General features: G+C 37.2%; 1 protein-coding gene across 17 annotated transcripts in view; it reads right to left on the bottom strand.

Moving 5' to 3' along the window:
* Window positions 1-21,278, bottom strand: part of LOC116811472 (histone demethylase UTY) — a 262,322-nt gene that overhangs the window by 85,332 nt on the left and 155,712 nt on the right. For 13 of the 17 annotated variants that reach the window (XM_058434449.1, XM_058434450.1, XM_032756502.2 and 10 more), the window contains 4 exons: window positions 16,039-16,814; window positions 6,693-6,822; window positions 5,078-5,183; window positions 4,038-4,243 (listed from right to left, as the gene is read on the bottom strand). In XM_058434449.1, coding sequence (XP_058290432.1) covers window positions 4,038-4,243; window positions 5,078-5,183; window positions 6,693-6,822; window positions 16,039-16,814 — 1,218 coding nt within the window. Of the gene's footprint in view, window positions 1-3,669; window positions 3,860-4,037; window positions 4,244-5,077; window positions 5,184-6,692; window positions 6,823-16,038; window positions 16,815-21,278 lie in introns of all 17 variants that reach the window. The other 4 variants (XM_058434455.1, XM_032756507.2, XM_058434454.1 and 1 more) reach the window with 1 other exon arrangement.

Here is a 21,278-nt window from a genome sequence, read left to right as displayed (position 1 = left end):
AAACCTGCACATTGTGCACATGTACCCTAAAACCTAAAGTATAATAATAAAAATAATAATAATAAAACAAACAAAAGATGAAAAATTCAGTTCCTGTATAAATTCACCATTAATGTCAAAGACACACTGATACAAGACTAGCATGTGTGCCCTATGTCAGATTAACAAGGATTAATTGAAACATTAACCAACTCCTTAAGAAAGATTATAAAGGAGTATGGAATTTGTATCTTAAGATCAAGATGAAAATTTTACAGATTGTTTATAAAATTTTGGATAACAAATTAACTGCTTTCATGCTGTTTTTATAAGGGCTTATTGTTTGTAAAGTTAAGTATCCTTAATCAAATAATGAAGGTTTTCACGTTTTTGTTTTTTAAATTCTTGAGTTATCACTCTGGTTAAATTAATGATTTATTTTGCAATGACCTCTGATCCTATTTTGTAGTATCAAGTGCTTTAAATCTTTAATATTTGACAAATTTTCCAATATCAAATGATAAATTCTGTCTTTTTCTGACTAATTAGTCCTTTAAAATATTAATAGGTTCCCTAACATCCAAAAATGACATATTTGGCTTCTTTGTCATAAAAATTATATAAGAAGCATTATCAAATATAAAATGGTGCTTGGCTTTCTTGGGGCTGCATTTGTTATGGTGTTCCAAAATTATGGGAAACTCCTATAATTCTGTTATGTGTCAATGTACATTATTAGTAACAATTATAATAGTTATGTTAAATTATTGTGTGCCACAGAGGTAACAAATTTTCTTGTCAATTGTGTCCTTGACTATATGACTCCTCTAAAACTTTTAGTCATCCACAGACAATTGTTGTCTTTATTTGGTCCTCGTTAGAAGGTTGCTTTATAATCAGCTATAAACTCTAACAGGTGCTCTTGAATGCAAGTTTCTGATAACTTGGAGACTGTGACATGAGAATACAGAAAAAACTTTCAGGATTCATGGAGAGCTGAAATGTTTGTGAATATCAAGTAGAACAGGAATTACCTGCATGGACTAAACTAACAGAATTCGAAGTAATCTTCTAAACTTTTTGCTTAAAATATTGCTGATCCTTTGTTTTTCAGAGTCAAGAAAACTTTCAAGTTAACAATTGAGTACTCTTATGAAGAAAATTTGCATCAAATTTCTATCTGATTTCTCCAAAATTTGAAAACTACTTGAAAACATTCTTAACAATTATGGCAATACAATTATTTGCCTAAGTGAAATAAAAATCTGTTTTCATTGTAAGAGGACACAACGTAAGAAACTGGTTATTTTACCAAGGCTTTGACTGAAATGGTGTGCTTTCCTTTAAGGAGTCAAATGTGACTTATGGCGTCAATAAAATTCCCTTGGGAAATCTGGCCTCATACTTTTGTCTGCATGGTCCCTGTAGAGAATTACTGTCCTGTAGTAAGTAAAGAGTGTCACTTTCTGACAGGCCTAGGAGCCCCAACTTTATCTTGGAAAATCAAGAGTAGAGGAATTCAACCAAGTTATAGGTATTAATAGTACAAATCCATGGCTGGACTCAGCTTTAAAAAAGTCTTAGCTGAGACTACTTCTATGAAACAAAGTTCCGTCAAAGCCAATTAAAAAAAGAAGCCTATTGGAAAAATAACTATTCTTGTGGTACTTTATACAAATAATATGGCCGAATATAATAAAGAAAATAGATCCTACCATGATTTGTCTTTAATGGGAAACAGGAGAAAGAAAAAAAAGGTTCCAAAAACGATAGTAAACCTGTTGCTAGAGTCTATTATTGCCAAATATTTTTAAATAATAGGAATAAACCATCCTAGCCATGAAAGATCAGACAAAACCTGACACCAGAGACTCATTTTCTTCTCAAATGCTTTCTCCAAAAGATTTTTTTTTTTTTTTAATGAGGGAAATGTGAAAAGAAAATATCTTGGGTACATGAAATCACTATGCTAAAGGGAAAGGTCAAGCTGGGTACTGCTTAGGGCAAACCTGCCTCCATTCTCTTTAAAGTCACCCCTCTATTTACTGAGCCAAATGTATATCTGATTGCCTCCTTTGGAGGCAATCATAAACTCAAAAGAATACAACCATTTGTCTCTTACCTACCAGTGGCCTGGAAGACCCCTCCCTACTTTGAGTTGTCCCACCTTTCTGAACTGAACCAATGTTCATCTTACATATGTTGATTAATGTCTTTTGTCTCCCTAAAATGTATAAAATCAAACTGTGCTCTGACCACCTTGGGGACACGTCGTCAGGACTTCCGGAGGCCGTGTCACATGAACTCATCCTCAACCTTGGCAAAATAAACTTTCTAAATTACCTGAGACCTGTCTCAGATTTTCATGGTTCATTAACTAATGATGAGTTATTGTTTCATGGGGTCAGAATTTCAGTTTCAGATGATAAAAAGGTGCTCGAGATGCATAGTGGTTTTGGCTGCATAATAACATGGAACACCCAATGCCACTGAATTTAATAAAAATTGTTAAATCATTATTTTTGTTTACCATATAATAGAATATCCTAAAAATATACTATTTTCACAGCAGAATCAGATTCCTGTGATATCAATGTGATGAAAACATAAAATGAGGTCAGAATTTTAAACATCTTCTGGAGGTCAATGATATTAACAAATTATAAATTTGAAACTTTCAACAACGTATTTTTCAGCCATAAAACTTTCATTAAGTTTTAATGAACAGCTTTATAAAAAAGTAAGTTTTCTACATTCTCTCATCTGATATAGTAAAACGCAGTTCGATTTTATAATTTATTTATAATTTCATTTATTTTCTTTTTTTGAGATGAAGTCTCACTCTGTCAATCAGGCTGGAGTGCAGTGGCACAATCTCAGTTCACTGCAACCTCTGCCTCCTGGTTTCAAGTGATTCTCCTCCCTCAGACTTAAGAGCAGCTTGGAATACAGGCACCCACCACCACACGGAGCTAATTTTTGTACTTTTGTAGAGATGGGTCTTACCATGTTGGCCAGGCTGGTCTTGAACTCCTGACCCCAAGTGATCTGCCTGCCTCAGCCTCCCAAATTGGTGGTTTTACAGGCATGAGCCATTGCGCCTGGCCAAATTTGTGATTTAAAGGGGCCATATTAACAAACAATTCAAACCAATATTTGAGAAATATAATTGTGGTTGCAATGCTTAACCATTTTCTTAATTTTTTTGAAAAAATTCAAAAGCTCTTATCTCTAACAATTCTATTTCTCCTCATTTACTATTAGGTATTTTACTAACCACTGTCCTGTTTAAGATTTTGTTTTTCAGTTTTCCGTGTATTTTTGACACATTTCTGTGAATTTCTTCTACAGTTTTTTTAGAGACGACAATTAATAGAGGAAGACTTGCTAATGCTTCCAAAGGAAAACTATCCAGATAAAGTAAAATACTAACATCTTTTCATGGCTGAGTGAATACCTGAGCTGACCAGATAATTTTCTTCATATTAAGTATCATTCTGCAAACAGTAAGTAGGCTTTATCATTAAAATAAAAAATTCCAAAAATAAGGTAGATGTAAAATAGGAACTTTCTCCATTAGCAATGTGTGCTTTATATACTGTAATTTTGCTTACATTTTTAAAAGTTTACCAGGCATGGTGGCTCACACCTGTAATCCAGCACTTTGGGAGGCTGAGTCAAGCGGATCACCTGAGGTCAGAAGTTCAAGACCAGCCTGGCCAACATGGTGAATCCCTGTCTCTACAAAAATACAAAAATTAGTTGGGCATGATGGCAGGTGCCTGTAATTCCAGCTACTCGGGAGGCTGAGGTGGGAGGATTGCTTGAACCCAGGAGGCGGAGGCTGCAGTGAGCTGAGATCACACCATTGCATTCCAGCCTGGGCAAGACAGAACGAGACTCTGTCTCAAACACAATAAAAAATAGTAAAATAAAAGTTTAATAATTTATGAGCACTTTAAAAACATACCGTTAACAGTATGCGCTAGACAATAATGAAAGTAATATGCACTATTAAAAAATAGCAACAATTAAAAAAGGAAGAAAGAAAAACTTACTCTCAATGATTCCTGGAAGGAGGAAGCCTGGTATTGTGCATATTTAGCAATTGTAGTATGAGATCTATTACTTTCACAACGCCAGATTTTCTTTGTTCCAGTGGGATCCCAGTTTTCATCTGCTGGTTGCAGCAACTGTGTCCTCACTTCTACTATATGTTCATTGTTAGCTTCTACCAAAGTTTTGGTAGAGAAAAGTCCAAGATCTTTACAAATAATAAGTTTGGTTAATCAGTAAAGTTGTATTCAGTTCACTTAAAATGTCAAAGTATTTTTAAAAACTTTATCAGTTTCCCTTAAGAGGGCTCCAAGCCATTTGGTATCAGTTACACAGCAGGTCCTTGAAGCTCTGGCTATAACCATCACGTCAGGGTGTAGAGGGTGGCAACATTCATAAACATAATCCAATTTTACTTATATTTAATACTCAGAACTTCTTCAACTATGTAACCTAAATATTGTATGTTGGATAATGATACCAAATTTAAATCTAAAGTAAAAATCCACCACAATATTATGTTTCAAAAACAATAGTAAACCTGTTGCTGGAGTCTAGTATTGCTGAGTATTTTTCATAATAGGAATAAACCATCCTAGCCATGAAAGATCAGACAAAACCTCACACCGGAGACTAATTTTCTTCTCAAGTACTTTCTCCAAAAGAATTTTTTTTTTTTTAAATGGGGGAAATGTGAAAGGAAAATATCTTGGGTACTTGAAATCACTATGCTAAAGGGAAAGGTCAAACTGGGTACTGCTTAGGGCAAACCTGCCTCCATTCTATTCAACGTCGCTCCACTATTTACGGAGCTAAATGTATATCTGTTATCATCTGTATATATCTGTATATGAAATCTGTATTATCACTTGCATCAGTGCTAAAGATGCTTGCTCATGCATAAGAGACATAAAATTGAGTGAGAAAGATAACACGCATTAAAGACTCAGAATGCTGGGGAAAAAAAATCAGTGAGTTTCTGTCAATGTTATAAAAGTTTAAAGATAGTAAAATATATATTCAATCTTGGTTTTAAGCTTACCTAATTTAAGAGCTCCAGCAAGGCCACGTATTACTGTAACAGGGTTTTTTGGATTTGTACAAAATTGATGTAATGGAGGAAAGAAAGCATCACGTTTATTTTCCAACTGTAAAAGCAAAATATTTTGTTAGGTCTCAGATAAATGACAAAACATACCTCAGATTTGTGCCTTTAATAAAATGACTAAATACAATACTTCAAATTTCTAAGTTTTCTTCCATCAACCTGGCTATTTAAAATCTGCAGTGCATCCTAACCTTTGATATTATGTTGCTACATGTTACAGTATTGTATCATTTGTCTTGTCAGGAAAGCGTGGAGGTAATAGCTAAAAAAAGGCCTCTCTTTTAAAAATTACATTTTAAATTTGATTCACTTTAAAACTGTTACCTATCTCTTATACCATAGTGATTCATAAAATTCTTTTAAATTAGTTGAGTTGTTCAAAAGTATTTCCCAAGCATATTTTTTGTTATCTTCTACTGCCTCTTAAATGAGACAACAGGTAGAAGTGACATTGAAAGTTTAAAATCAAACTGTTTTAAAAACTACTAACAAAACTTTTAGAGAATAAGAACCACAACAGGCAAACCTTAAATTTGTATTTATTGCCTCAAAGTTTCAACTGAAAGGCTTATTTTTAGTCTCTCTTCCATGACTCTTCTAATACAATTGTCAATAAATTTCAACTAGGTAAAAAATTAAGATTGAACATCTGTCCAAAAAAAAGGCCAGTATCTCCAAAATCCTCTCTTAACAGATCTGTTTCGAGATCATTCTAATTACTGTATCTTCATGTTTTAGGTTAAGATTCTTTAACTGGTGAAAGAGAATGAAAAAGTTGGGTGACACAAACTCTTCAGAAGGAAAAATACATAAAAGTCATTTTGATGAAAGCCACAGCAGCTTTATCAAATGCTTATGTTGCTAAATAGTAAAAAAGCCACTTAAATTCCAGTGGAAATTTTACACCTACATGTATTTATGTAAAACTTTTAAATAACATGTATTCATAATCACTTTTATATCCTCAACCAGTTTTTATGAAGCCAGAAAAAATTCCTTTATTAAGGAAATGTAACATTCAACAGGTATACATAACTAGCAGTGTCAGAATTCAGATTTAGAACCATGTTTACTAAAAGCTGACCCTGGAACAATTATCTTTTGCTACTCTCATATAATCCCAGTCAATATTTGAGAAGACCTTAATTTTTCTAGAGAAAATCTGTTTGCATACTCAGTGGTCAAGAACCTTTTCTGTCAAAGGCCAGATAATAAATATTTTTGGCTTTATGGACAAACTAGTCTCTTTTGCAAACTCTGTCAATATATTGCAAATGTAATCATAAAGACAGTAACTAAACAAGCATAGTTGTGTTCCAACAGAATTTTATTTTCAAAAGCAGGTTGGTGGGCAGCATTTAGAGTAAGAGCACTCATTTGTTATGTGCCCTGAAATACAAACAGTTTTTCTGAAATATTAAACCTGCGAGAGTAAAGTCTATGCTCCCTAAGGCAATCTGGCTTGATTTAAAAAAAATACATCGATTTTCTAAAAGACACATTAGTTCAGACTCTCAATTTATTTATAAGTTACTCAACGGCGACTCACGTAAATACTAGGTGTGGGTGGATTCAACTTGTCCTTTGGCAATGGTGGGTATGGTGAAGTTGGTGGTCTTGGAGGTGGACATTTATCTAACAAAATGCAGCTATTAGATAAGCCATTTTTACCTAGATTCCTTCAAAAAAAAAAAAAAAAAGAAAAAAAATGTATCAGTTATATATTTATTTTAAAACTAGAAAAAAAAAAGAAAATCTGAATTAAAAGTCAGGCATAAGGCATTCACAAAAACACAGTGTAAGATATTCAGATCCATTAAATAAAAAACTGAGGACTATTAAATTTCAGCAGATGCGTTATAAAAGCGAAACAAAATATACTACCCACAGAGTGCATAAGCTAAACAAAATATACTACACAGAGTCCATAAAGTATTGACAAAATTCGTTATTCATTTTCCAATTTGCTTTCTCATATCAAACATTAATATAAACTCAAATTTCTCTCTAACATGTGCCACCATTAAATGTTCTCCATAAAATGACAAAATAGTTGATAAAAAAGTGATTTACATATCCTTAATATCATAGTATATCTCCTTTCTGACATCACATCTTAGTAATCATTTCTAGAATACCATTGCGACAACTTTCAAATCCAGAAAGCTCGTTAGTTTCATCCTCAAGACTTGTTTTCTGTGGAATTAGCTAATACTCAATGAGACTCCATTTACTAACCTTTCACATCTTATAATTTTAAGTGAAATGTGTAGTTGCTCTGTGTTGTCACACTGTGCAGTTATTACTTAACAGTATTTGGATTTTTCCTTTAATGAAAGGTATAATATTTGTTAAATTACTGACATAAATTCTTAAAATGGTAAAATTACTTCCATAATCCAATTCTTCTTTTAGTATGCAAATAAGTATATTCCTAAACACTTAATATTTTAACAAATTCAGAAAATTGGTAAGCCTTTCAAATTATTCAAGCTGTCTCACCTAATTATTAAAATTCTAAAATAACCAATGTATTAAAATATCAAAGAAATGAGCTCTTAAAAATGTTAATATTTCAGACAAAAATCTGGAAACTATTTCTGAAAGTAAAAAATACATTACATCAGTAACTGCATTTATTTCAGAATAAATTATGTTTTTATTTCAATATATAGAATAATAAAAGCTGAAGCAAAAGCTTGTTTTGCTTTATTTTCCTACACAGAAAAAAACTTTCAAGTCATGCCTCTGTGGTTGGACTAATAAAAATGAAACCTTGAAAGGCAACATATATATTTAATATCCTCTAGGGTGTATAACCTTTTTAAACAACCAAAAAGGTCTTATGCATTTTAAAGTTATGAATTAGGTTAGAAATTTGACTTCTCTAATTTTTAAATTAAAAATGTGCAAATATCTATTAAACATTTACATTTAACTACCTATTACATTCTAAAGTAGTATCTAGATTTCAGTCTCTCTCCACAAAGCATAATGACCCATAAATTTAGTTATAGATGACACATGTTAAGCTTTTAAACTTAAATACGGAATTGAACCTAATTCATAAACTACTTAGAATTTCTGTTTTAAACACATAGAATATACTTGGTGAAGAGACAAGTCAAGTATTCTCACTATATCAGTACTTAATTGTACTAATTTGGTGAAGTATTTAATTGTACTAGAAATTTCTTTATGTTAATTTCTTGTAGTATTAACAATTATTTAAACAACCACCTCCATAAAAAAAGAGACTAAGCAGGGTGCAGTGCTCACGCCTGTAATCCCAGCACTTTGAGAGGCAGAGGTGGGTGGATGACCTGAGATTGGGAGTTTAGGATCAGCGTGACCACTATGCAGAAACCCCAACTCTACCAAAATACAAAATTAGGTGGGTGTGGTGGCAGGGGCCTGCAATCCCAGCTACATGGGAGGCTGAGGTGGGAAAATCGCTTGAACTTGGGAGGCAGAGGTTGCAGTGAGCCGAGATAGTGCCACTGCACTCCAGCCTGGGTGACAAGAACAAAACTCTGTCTGAAAAACATAACAAAACAAAACAAAACAAACAACAACAACAAAACAATGAGACTAAGAAATTGGGATTTACTGTAGAATTCTGTCGTTGTTAATTTCTACAGTCTATAAAAGAAAAAAAGTGGATACATAGGAAGCTAAAGCAATGGAAAATATAGATACTTAAATCTGAAAAAAGAAAGAACAAGATGAGGCATGAACAAAAGAGTCATGATTCAATCACTGACACATAATATCACTTAATTTAGTTGAATCTCAGTTTCCTCCCCAAAATAGATGCTATTATCAACTGACTGAATTAGTGTGCACACAGAAACTATCATTTCTCATTCTGGCTTTTTCTCTACAACTCAGAAAAATTTTATTCCCAACTTTAGAATCCATCCTTTTTCTTCTCTTTCTTTCTGTGATTGTTTTCTTTTTCTTTCTTAATTTCTCTCCTGTTTTCTTTTTGGTATGTTACCTTCAATAGCAAATTGGAAGCTACATTTATTGGAATATTCTTTCAGCCACAGATACTTACAATATTTTAATGATACACTATTTACAGCTTTTGAAGTTAAAATTATCCATTTCTGGTAAGGTAAAGTCCTTTTACCATGTCTAACCCAAAAATAACTCTTTAAGAATGCATTTTACCATAAAGCGATTGTTTATATACACCTCAAAATGAGATAGAAGATTAAAATCTAGTCCCTTAAGAAATATAAAACATACCAATTTATTTGTTATTTTGCAAAAAAAATTATCATCACTACTGCATTACTGCTCCCCAAGGTTGTTGCAACCATAAATTTTATAAAAGCAAGAAATTTTGATTTCATCTTAGAAGCTGATCAGTTAACATATATTTAATAGCTGACACACGATGGTTTCTAATAAAACAATCTAAATGCCTGAGAGTCTAATCAATGCTTAGATACAGTCATAGAGAAGAAACATGTAACATCTTAAGATCTCACAGTACCAGGAAAAGTGTTATATAATCATCAGGCAAAAATTGTTTTCAAATTTGGAGTTTAAAAACTTTTTAATAAAATGACCAAAGTAGATTAAAAATAATGTTTAGATTGTCTAGTTATAGGGTATTTATTTTCTGTTAATTTGCATCTAATTTCAGAAAGCTCTTTTATGAATCTAATAAAACCAATATATTATTGTTAAAATTTCAAAATTTAAGTACTAAAAATATAGAATACAGTATGTTTTTGGCATGGGAAATGACTTTCACTTATATTTTATACTCTTCTATACAGAACATTTATAAGAGTTAAGATAACTTATTAAGATTTAATTTTATTGTGTTTAAAGTCTATGTCAGGTAGTTTGAGGTAGTACAAACGCTGTAAAACTGACTGTGATAATGACTGCACACATCTGGTAATCTGCTAAAACCAAATGAACTGTAAACACTAAATGACCAAACCATATAGTATGTGAATTATATCTCAATAAAGCTGTTTTTTTAAAAAGGTGGATTAGGCTCTTTGGGGGAATCAATGTGTTGGCTTAATATCAAAGAAAGTGTTCCTGATTCTTTTTTGTAGGAAGGGAATGAAAACCAATTTTTAAACAAACATGTGAATCCCCATTGCTTAAAAGAGTAGCACAATATAGCAAGTCTCACCAGACTGGCTGATAGTCTATCATTGCCTGCATTCTCCCTGCATCTCCTAGAACTATATAACTTCTACAGTCTGACAAAATGTTTTCTCAAATGTAAGCAAAGACTAGCCTTAATAATCAGTAAGGCCTATTCCTACTCTTAACATTCTACAGCTCTAACTAAAAAGGAAACAAACAATAGGATATTCCAGGCTTTGCTGTTCCCTATGTAAGGACTTCCCCTATTCTCTTTCAATTCCCAGAATGAGGTCTATCACACAGAAATTGACAATCCTAATAACCAATAAAGGTTTGTAACACTAGACAAAGACATAATCTCGCAGATAAAGCAGTTCACAGAAAAATGTTTTCCATTTCTAATACAGTGATAAGATAAAACCACAGTGTTTCCACAATGGCCGAATAGGAATAGCTCCAGTCTGCAGCTCCCTGCAAGACCAACACAGAGGGAGCGTGATTTCTGAGGTACCCAGTTCATCTCACTGGGACTGGTAAGACAGTGGGTACAGCCCACAGAGGGCAAACAGAAGCAGGGTGGGGGCACCACCCCACTCAAAGTGCAAACAGCCCAGGGACCTCCCTCCCTCAGCCAAGGGAAGCCATGAGGGACTGTGCTACCTGGCCCGAATATTATAATTTTACCAGTTTTTGCAATCCGCAGATCAGGATATTCCCTCGTGTGCCTGTAATGATGAGGCTCCTAGGTTTCAAGCACAAAACTGAGCAGCTGTTTGGGCAGACACCGAGCTAGTTGCAGGAGTTTTCTTCACACCCCATTGGTGCTCAAAACCCAAGAGAAACAGAACCATTCACTCCACTGGAAAAGGAGCTGAAGCTAGGCAGCCAATTGGTCTCACTCAGCAATGCCCAGCAAACTAAGATCTACTGGCTTGAAATTCTCACTGCCAGCAGAGCAGTCTGAAGTCAACCTGGGAATGACTAAGCTTGGTACAGGGATAGGCATCTGTTTTACTGGGGCTTCAGCAGGCAGTTTTCCCTTTGGCAGTGCTAAGGAGGCCAGGCGGTTTGGATTGAGTGGAATTCATCACAGCGCAGCCAAAAGGCTGGGGCCAGACCGCCTCTCAAGATTCCTCCTCACTGGGTAGGGCATCTCTGAGAGAGGCAGCTGCCGCCCTCGGGCGCTATCAGATAAAACTCATCTCCCTGGGACAGAACACCTGGGGGAAGAGGTGGCTGTGGGCACAGCTTCAGCGGGCTTAAACTTTCGTGTCTGACAGCTCTGAAGAGCTGACAAAAAGGATTCTCCCAGCACAAGGCTTAAGCACTGCTATAGGACAAACTGCCTCCTTAGGTGACGCCCTGACACCCATGCCTTCTGACTGGGAGAGACTTCCCAAATAGGGGTCAACAGACACCTCACACAGGCCTGATCCAGCTGGCATCAAGCCAGTGCCCCTCTAGGACGAAGGCAGCAATCTTTGCTGTTCTGCGGCCTGTACCTGATACCCAGGCAAAAAGGGTGTAGAGTGAAATCTCCTGAACACTGCAGAAGACCTGCAGAAGATAGGCCTATTAGAAGAAAGACCAACAAAGAGCAAGAACATCATCAATAAAAAGGACCTCCACACAAAAGCCCCATCCAAAGGTCATCAGCCTCAAAGATCAAAGGTAGATAAATCCACGAAGATGAGGAAAAACCAGTGCAAAAATGCTGAAAATTCTAAAAACCAGAATGCCTGTTATCTCCAAAGGATCACAACTCTTCTACAGCATGGGCACAAAACTGGACGGAAAATGAGACTGACAATTTGACAGAGTAGGCTTTGGAAGGTGGTTAATAACAAACTCATCTGAGCTAAAGGGGCATGTTCTAACCCAATGCAGGGAAGTTAAGAACCTTAATGAAAGATTACAGGAAATGCTAACTAGAATAACCAGTTTACAGAGGAACATAAATGACCTGATGGAGCTGAAAAACACAGCATGAGGACTTTGTGAAGCATACAGAAGAATCAATAGCTGAACTGATCAATTGAAAGAAAGATACCAGAGATTGAAGATCAGCTTACTGAAATAGGAGTGAAGACATTATTAGAAAAAAAGAATAAAAAGGAATGAACAAAGCATTAAAAAAATGGGACTATGTGAAAAGACCAAATCTACGATTGACTGGTATAGCTGGAATTGATGGAAAGAACGGAACCAAGTTGGAAAATGCACTTCAAGATAATTTAGAAGAAATGGATAAATTCCTGGACACATACAGTCTCCCAAGACTAAACCAGCAGAACTCCAATCTCTGAATGGAACAATAACAAATTCTGTAATTGAGGCAGTAATAAATAGCCTACCAATCAAAAAAGGCCAAGGGCCAGGATTCACAGCCAAATTCTACCAGACATACAAAAAGGAGCTGGTACTATTCCTTCTGAAACTATTTCAAACAATAAAAAAATAGGGACTCCTCCCTAACTCACTTTGTGAGGCCAGCATCATCCTGATACCAAAACCTGGCAGAGACACAAGAAAAAAAAATCCGGCCAACATCCGTGATGAACATCGATGAAGAAATCCTCAATACAGGCGAACTGAATCCAGCAGCACATCAAAAAGCTTACCCACCACAATCAAATTGGCTTCATTCCTGGGATGAAAGGCTGGTTCAACATAACACAAATCAATAAACATAATCCATCACATAAACAGAACCTATGATAAAACCCACATGATTATTTCAAGATATGCAAAAAAAGCCTCTGATAAAATTTAACATCCCTTCAAGCTAAAAACGCTCAATAAACTAGGTATTGATGGAACACGTCTCAAAATAATAAGAGCTATTTATGACAAACCCATAGCCAATATCATATGGAATGTGCAAAAGCTGGAAGCACTCCCTTTGAAAACCAGTACAAGACAAGGATGCCCTCTCTCACCACTCCTATTCAACACAGTATTGGAAGTTGTGGCCAGGGCAATCAGGCAAGAGAAGGAAATAAAGGGTATTCATATAGGAAGAGAGGAAGTCAAATTGTCTCTGTCTGCAGATGACATGATTGTGTATTTAGAAAACCCCATCATGTCAGCCCCAAAACTTCTTATAAGCTGATAAGCAACTCCAGCAAAGTCTCAGGATACAAAATCAGTGTGCAAAAATCACAAGCATTCCTATACCCCAATAATAGACAAAGAGAGCCAAATCATGCATGAACTCCCATTCACAATTGCTACAGAGAATTAAATACCTATGAATACAACTTACGAGCACGACTTCAAGGAGAACTACAAACCACCGGTCAAGGAAATAAGAGAGGACACAAACAAATGGAAAAACATTCCATGCTCATGGATAGGAAGAACCAATATAGTGAAAATGACCAAACTGCCCAAAGTAATTTACAGATTCAATGCTGTACCCATAAAGCTACCATTGACTTTCTTCACCAAATTAGACGAAACCACTTTAAATTTCATATGGAATAAAAAAAAGAGCTCACATAACTAAGACAATGCTAAGAAAAAAGAACAAACCTGGAGGCATCACACTACCTGACTTCAAACTATACTACAGAGCTACAGTAGTGAAAGCACAGTACCAGTACCAAAACAGATATATAGAGCAATGAAAAAGAACAGACGCCTCAGAAAAAACACCACACATCTACAACCATCTGATCTTTGACAATCTGTCAAAAATAAGCAATGGGGAAAGTATTTCCTATTTAATAAATGGTGTTGGAAAAACTGCCTAGCCATATGGAGCAAACAGAAACTGTACCCCTTCCTTACACCTTATACAAAAATTAACTCAAGATGTATTAAAACTTAAATGTAAAACCTAAAATCATAAAAACCCTAGAAGAAAAACCAGGCAATACCTTTCAGGACATAGGCATGGGCAGAGACTTCATGACTAAAACATTAAAAGCAAATGCAACAAAAGCCAAAATTGACAAATGGGATCTAATTAAACTAAATAGCTTCTGCATAGCTGGTAGGGGAAAGGCTTATGGAGTGCCTGTATAAACTGGCCATAAAAATATGGGCAATAAGTTGTGTAAAGCCACAAGAGGACTCTGAGGAGGAAAGCCTTCTTATTGCCATTATGTTCCCATGCTCTGCGCAAGACCTGCTCCCTTATCTAGGAACACTGTGTTCAAGGAGAGACACTCCTTTGAAGCACTGGAATGTGGCCGGACATGCAGCCTCCTAGTTAAGCCTGCTCCCACCACTGCTCTTCGATAAGTTAAAGATATGCTGATTGAGCACAAAAGAGATTCACTTAAACTGCCACTGCTGTAAGATTACATGTATGACGCACTGCCTCCCTTTCACCATTTTGCGCTGAACGTCTGCTTCTTAGATCTAAGTGACTGTACTCAACAGGGTGGAGCCCAGAACTCTAAGCCTTTGCAGCCTCCATATTTTGCACTGGCCCCCTGGCTCCCACCTTTATGAACTCTTAACTTGATTCTTCTCATTTCTTTGTCACCATCGAACTTCGGGTACCCATGGGTGGTGATGAGGCTGGACCCCAACACACGGCAAAAGAAACTATCATCAGAGTGAACAGGCAACCTACAGAATGGGAGAAAATTTCTGCAATCTTTCCATCTGACCAAGGTCTAACATCCAGAAACTACAAGGAACGAAAACACATTTACAAGAAAAAACAGCCTCATCAAAAAATGGGCAAAAGGTATGAACACTTCTCACAAGGAACTTAAAACAAATTTATAAGAAAAAAACAAAAAGCTCCATCAAAATTGGGCAAAGGATATGAACAGAAACTTCCCTAAAGAAGATATTTATGCTGCCAACAAACATGAAAAGAAGCTCATCATCACTGGTCATTAGAGAAATGCACATCAAAACCACAATGAGGTACCATAGCACACCAGTAGGAATGATGATCATTAAGAGGTCAGGAACAACAGATGTTGGCGAGGCTGTGGAGAAATAAAACGCTTTTACACTGTTCGTGGGAATGTAAATTAGTTCAACCATTGTGGAAGACAGTGTGGCGATTCCTCAAGGATCTAGAACCAGAAATACCATTTCACCCAGCCATCCTATTACTGGGTATATACCCAAAGGATTATAAATCATTCTACTATAAAGACACATGCACACATTATTGCAGTGCTATTTACAATAGCAAAGACTTGGAAGCAACTCAAATGCCCATCAGTGATAGACTAGATAAAGAAAATGTGGCACATACACACCATGGAATACTATGCAGCCATAAAAAGTATGAGTTAATGTCCTTTGTGGAGACATGGATGAAGCCTGAAGCCATCACTCTCAGCAAACTAACACAGGAACAGAAAACAAACACCGCATTGTTTACACTCCTAAGTGGGAGCTGAACAATCAGAACACATGCACGTAGGGAGGGTAACATTACACACCAGGGCCTGTCAAAGGCTGGGGGCAAGGGGAGGGAGAGCATTAGGACAAATGCCTAATGCATGCGGGACTTAACATCTAGATTACGGGTTGACAGGTGAGGCAAACCACCATGGCACATGTAAACCTATGTAACAAACCTGCACGTTCTGCACATGTATACCAGAACTTAAAGAAAAAAAAAAAAAACTCACAACTTTCAACATAATAAATTTCCTTATGACGTTGTTTTATATGAGTGACTCTTATATAAATCTTTTGAGCATGCTACATTTCTTAACATATCACACCACATTTTAGTGTCTCATCTGGCCAGTAGTTGACCACTTTCATTTTGTGATGAATTTTCCCACACTAACCTGCATGCTTTCAGAACTTCTGTTGAACTGGGGCATATAGACACTGACATTGATGGTATGATCTGAGAAGTAGATCTGTGGCTAACTAAAGGCAGGTCTACTTTTGTAGAGCTCTGTGAGTTCTCCAGCCCCTCTCCATTGACTGTGTGTAATCCACTGTGAGGACTGTTAAGGCTAGTAACACTGTTTATGCTTGTCTGCTCAGTGGATTTAGGAGAAGGTGTTGCTGTGGAAATGGCTGAAGAGGGTGAAGAGGCAACAGAATGATCAGTCTTTGTATGAACAGCTGCGTGAATACTATTGACTTTGTCACAGATTCCAGTACCCACATTGTCATTGGCTTTTCCAATCAACAAAGCAGAGAGCTGAGGATTGTCTGCAATTAATAAATCTGGTGAATCTCCATGGTTAGGACTGGAAACGGCATCTGCTATCAACTGATGAACATGATTAGTAAGTAGTCCCTTGACATCAGCACAGCCATTAGATGTGTCTCCAGTATGCCTGCTTGTTTCAGGCACCAAGGATCTATTTTTTGAAGACTTGCTCTCTTTGGTAAAAATAATGCCTTGTTGTCCACCTGAGGTAGCAGTATGAGAGGAGAGGTGACTGTCAGCATCCCTCTGTGGTACTGAATTACTAGGCAGAGTGAGATGTTCATTCGACTTCTTAATACTAGTGCTAGTTGCCTGGTGATACTGGGCTGACCCAGTGGAAAACAGAGGTTGTTCTTCATTAGGTCCTGACAAACATGAACTCTGACTTTTATGAAGCCCCTAAAAAAAAAAAAAAAAAAAAGAAAATTGAAATCTAATATCATGGGATCATGGGAGCTCAAATGCATATACAGAAAACTCTTGAGGATTAAAATGTTAAGGAAGCCACCATCAATAAACTAAATTTTGTGTAACATAATTTAAGCCAAATCTCAAAATCATTTAAAAGTTCCCATAATCAACAGATTAAAGTGGTTAGTGTTTTTAGAGAAAATGATCTAACCTGCCTGCTTAATTTGATTTACTAATATGTGAACAAGTTTCTTCACATTAGGCTTTTTAAAGTTTAAATTGTTCAATTCTGACATACATTTTTAGCTGAATAAAAGTATATCTCAAAATTTAGATGTGGAAAAACATGTATGGTTATTATACTTAATACATGAGGTATATTTATTACAGGGAATATCATTCACAATAAGCCACAGACTATGCAAAAAAACTCTCAATAAAACTAAAAGAACTGAAATCATACAAAGTATGTTTTCTGAAAAAAGAATTACATCAAATATCAAAAACATAAAATCCTATAAATACCCAAATGCGCGAAAACTAAACACAAATCGAAATTTCCGATGGGCCAAGTTAAGAAATGACAAAATAAATTAGAGAATTCTTTGAACTTGATAAAAATAAAAGCATACCATATCAAAATTTAGTTTAATGCAATACTTAGAAGATTTTATAGTTTCAAGCACTTAGGTTATCAAAGAATAAAGGTCTAAGATCGAAAAGATAAAACATCAATTTAAGACGTTGTGAAGAGAATATCAAACCAAAAATAAATACAAGGGAATAAATAACACAGGTAAGACGGAAAAAAAAAAAATTACTGAAATAGAAAACACAAAAGCAGTGGAAAAAATTTGTTAAAAAATATATACAACTGGTCTTTGAAAGGATCGACAACACTTAAAAAAAACCTTCACCCGGCCGGGCGCAGTGGCTCATGCTTGTAATCCTAGCACTTTGGGAGGCCGAGGCGGGCGGATCACGAGGTCAGGAGATCGAGACCATGGTGAAACCCCGTCTCTACTAAAAATACAAAAAAATTAGCCGGGCGTGGTGGCGGGCGCCTGTAGTCCCAGCTACTCGGAGAGGCTAAGGCAGGAGAATGGGGTGAACCCGGGAGGCGGAGCTTGCAGTGAGCCGAGACTGCACCACTACACTCCAGCCTGGGCGACAGAGCGAGACTCCGTCTCAAAAAAAAAACAAAAAACCTTCACCTAAATACATCATAACAGAAAATATAAACTTGGCAAAGTAGAAAGAAAAGAGATTATACTGCCAGAGATCCTACAAACAACATTTTAGGAAGAAATTATACTAATCTTATAGAAATCTTTTCAGGATACACAGCAGGACAGACCTTTACTAAGTCATTTCAGAAAGCCAAATACTCTAACACCAGTGAAAGCTAGTAAAATATATCACTGAAAAAAAATCTCCCTTGACTATAGACAACAGAATCCTTAAGAACACATCAGCATGCCAAACCCAGCAATATATAATAATTATGCACCAAGAAAAATGAGGATTTATCTCAGAAAGCCAGTAGGTTTACATGTGAAAAATCAAGCAATGTAATACCATATTATTAGAATAGAGATACTATTCTATTAGAATAGAATACATACTATTAGAATGTAACTCCACAAAAAAGGTGGAGTTAAAACTTACTATAAAGTTATAGTGACCAAGGCTGTGTAGAATTGGTGTAAGAAAAACTATATACAGGAGTAGGATAAAAGAGTCTATAAATGCATCCACACATAGATTACAAATTAGTTGTTGACACAGTTGAAAAGATGGGAAGAATAACAGTTTTATACAAATGATGCTGGAATAATCAAATATCCTTATGCAAAATGGATATTCTCACACAATGTACAAAAATTAACTCAAAATGACTCAATTAAATGTATGAGACAGAGCCATAAAAATTCTATTATAAAATATAATATGATACCAAATAGATTAAAAGGGTAATCTCTATAAAGTCAGTTAATTACGTTAATCCTTTTTTTTTTTTTGAGATACTGTTGCTTTGCTGCTCAGGCTGGAGTGCAGCGGTGTGATCTTGGCTCACTGCAACCTCCACCTGCCAGGTTCAAACGACCCTTGTGCCTCAGCCTCCCAAGCAGCTGGGACTACAGGCACGTGCCACCTTGCCTGGCTAAGTTTTTTTTTTTTTTAGTAGAAATGGGGTTTCATGGCTGGGTGTGGTGGCTTATGCCTGTAATCCCAGCCATTTTGGGTGGCTGATGCAGGCAGATCACCTGAGGTCAGGAGTTCAAGACCAGCCTGGCTAACACGATGAAAACTTCTAATAAAAATACAAAAATTAGCTGGGCAAGGTGGTGTGTGCCTGTAGCCCCAGCTACTTGGGAGTCTGAGGCTGGAGAATCGCTTGAACCCAGGAGACAGAGGTTGCAGTGAGCCAAGATCACGCCACTCCACCCCACACCAGCCTGGGTGATGCAGCAAGACTCTTTCAAAAATGGAAAAAAAAAAAAAAGGGTTTCATCATGTTGGCCAGGCTTGTCTCAAACTCCTAACCTCAAGTAATCCACCTGCCTTGGCCTCCCAAAGTGCTGTGATTAAAGACATGAGCCACTGTGCCTGGCCATAAATGTTAATCCTATCTACAGAGCACCTTCCCAGAACATCGAGTGAAGAAGGAATCAACTATAACCTAATAATAGTAGTAATGGAAACTTTAAAATCCTCTTGAAGTTGCTGCAAAGTGTGACCCCCCCCCTCCCCGCCCCTCACACTCAAGTTAAAAGACAGCCTGTCTTCTCATTGTGATCAGTGGACCTTATCTATACTCCCCAACTCCACATTCCTCAAAGTTTATTACAGGCCCAGCAAGTTCCTGCTTACCTCCCTAGCATGGCTGCAGGGTCACAAGACCGGTAAGTTTAGGCTGCAAGGTATGTTTTTCTGAAGATGTAAGAAATGTTGTAATGCTTGATACAGCAAACTGCGTTTGCTTCTCACTTCTGTAACTTGCTTCCCACCTCATGCAGTTCCTTCCTTTAAGATGTTTAAAAGTAGGAAAAGCCCTTTGTTCAGGGCTCAGACTTTTTGGACATATGTCTGGCTGAGCCAGTGATAACCTTAATAGACTCTCCGGAACCTTTTTCGGTCTCTCCAGTCTTTGATTGCCCTGCAACAGTTCTAGGGGCATTGTCCGGGATTGGAGACGGCAGATTTTCTATCTCCTTTGCCTGTGGGCTAGAGCCCTGGGGTCCTTAGCACCACTAGGAGAGTTTCATCCCAGAAGGAGAATGGCCCTCCCATGTTCCAGAGCCTTCTCCTGACAGTGCAAGTGGAACCAGTAGAAAGTGTTGAAGGACAGTCATGGAAGCAGTGCACAGACATCTAAACCTCGGTAAGGTTTGGGCCATAAGGCAAGACCTGTTCCGCAAGGATGGAAGGGCAGCCTGATTACCTCCCACGGCGTGATGACTAGTCTGACCCAAGAAGGTTGGGAACACCAGGAGAGGCTCACTGACCCAGATGAAACTCATGCCCTAACCGACACCAGATGTGGGTGGGGCTCACAAGTTCGTCAGAAAGGAAAACTGTTTCAGGAATGGGGGAGGTATGTGAAAGTGTGTGAAAGAGACAGTCTCGCGAGAGACCAATGCGGCGCGTGATGTGGGGAGGCACAGATCTCTTAGCATGGACTGTGTGTGCTCCAAGGCAACTGTGAGAAAAACGAGACCTAAGACACTGCATACAGCCCACCCAGGACCAGTTCCACAGCTGCAGTGAGCTGTGACAGGAATTAAGGCACGCTCCTGCCTAAGCAGTGTCCGAGCCTCCCATAATAGGACCCGGATGGGTGGATGCAAAAGTCAAAGCGAGCTGTGAGTGGGGAAGTGGGAGGAAAAATGTCAAAGCCTACTCCACTGGAGGGCATGCTGAAAAACTTTAAACAAGGTTTTAATGGTGATTATGGGGTTAAACTAACTCCACAGAAACAGAGAACCCTTTGTGAGACAGACTGGCTGTCTTTAATGTAGTGTGGCCAGCCAAAGGGACAATAGACAAGGAAATAATTGGCTGAGTGTTCTGGGTAGTCATGGGGCTGGAGTGCCCGGATCCGTTTCCATATATCAACTCCTGGCTAAGTGTAATTCAAAGCCACACTAAGTGGCTGCAGGCCTGCTTTGAGACCTACTGTAAGACTCTAATGGCCCGGATAAAACCAGGAACCAGAGGAAGAGACTGCAAGGCATCAGAAAAAGGAGTCACAGGAAAAGCAGAAAAAACCTGTCCTACAGGCTCCAAATGAAAAGTTAGAAAGTCCACCCCCGCGTGCACCAATTCATCCATCCCTGGCAAAGAAGGCTTAGACAGGAAGGTTGCTGCCCTGGCTGCCTCCGGAGATTCAGACTCAGAAGAAAGCACCCATCAGACAACACTATGCACAGAGGAGCCAGAGTCCTTGCC

Source organism: Hylobates moloch, unplaced genomic scaffold, assembly GCF_009828535.3.
Source record: "Hylobates moloch isolate HMO894 unplaced genomic scaffold, HMol_V3 SCAFFOLD_25, whole genome shotgun sequence".
NCBI classification, from domain to species: domain Eukaryota; kingdom Metazoa; phylum Chordata; class Mammalia; order Primates; family Hylobatidae; genus Hylobates; species Hylobates moloch.
This window is presented reverse-complemented; position numbering and strand designations above follow the sequence as displayed.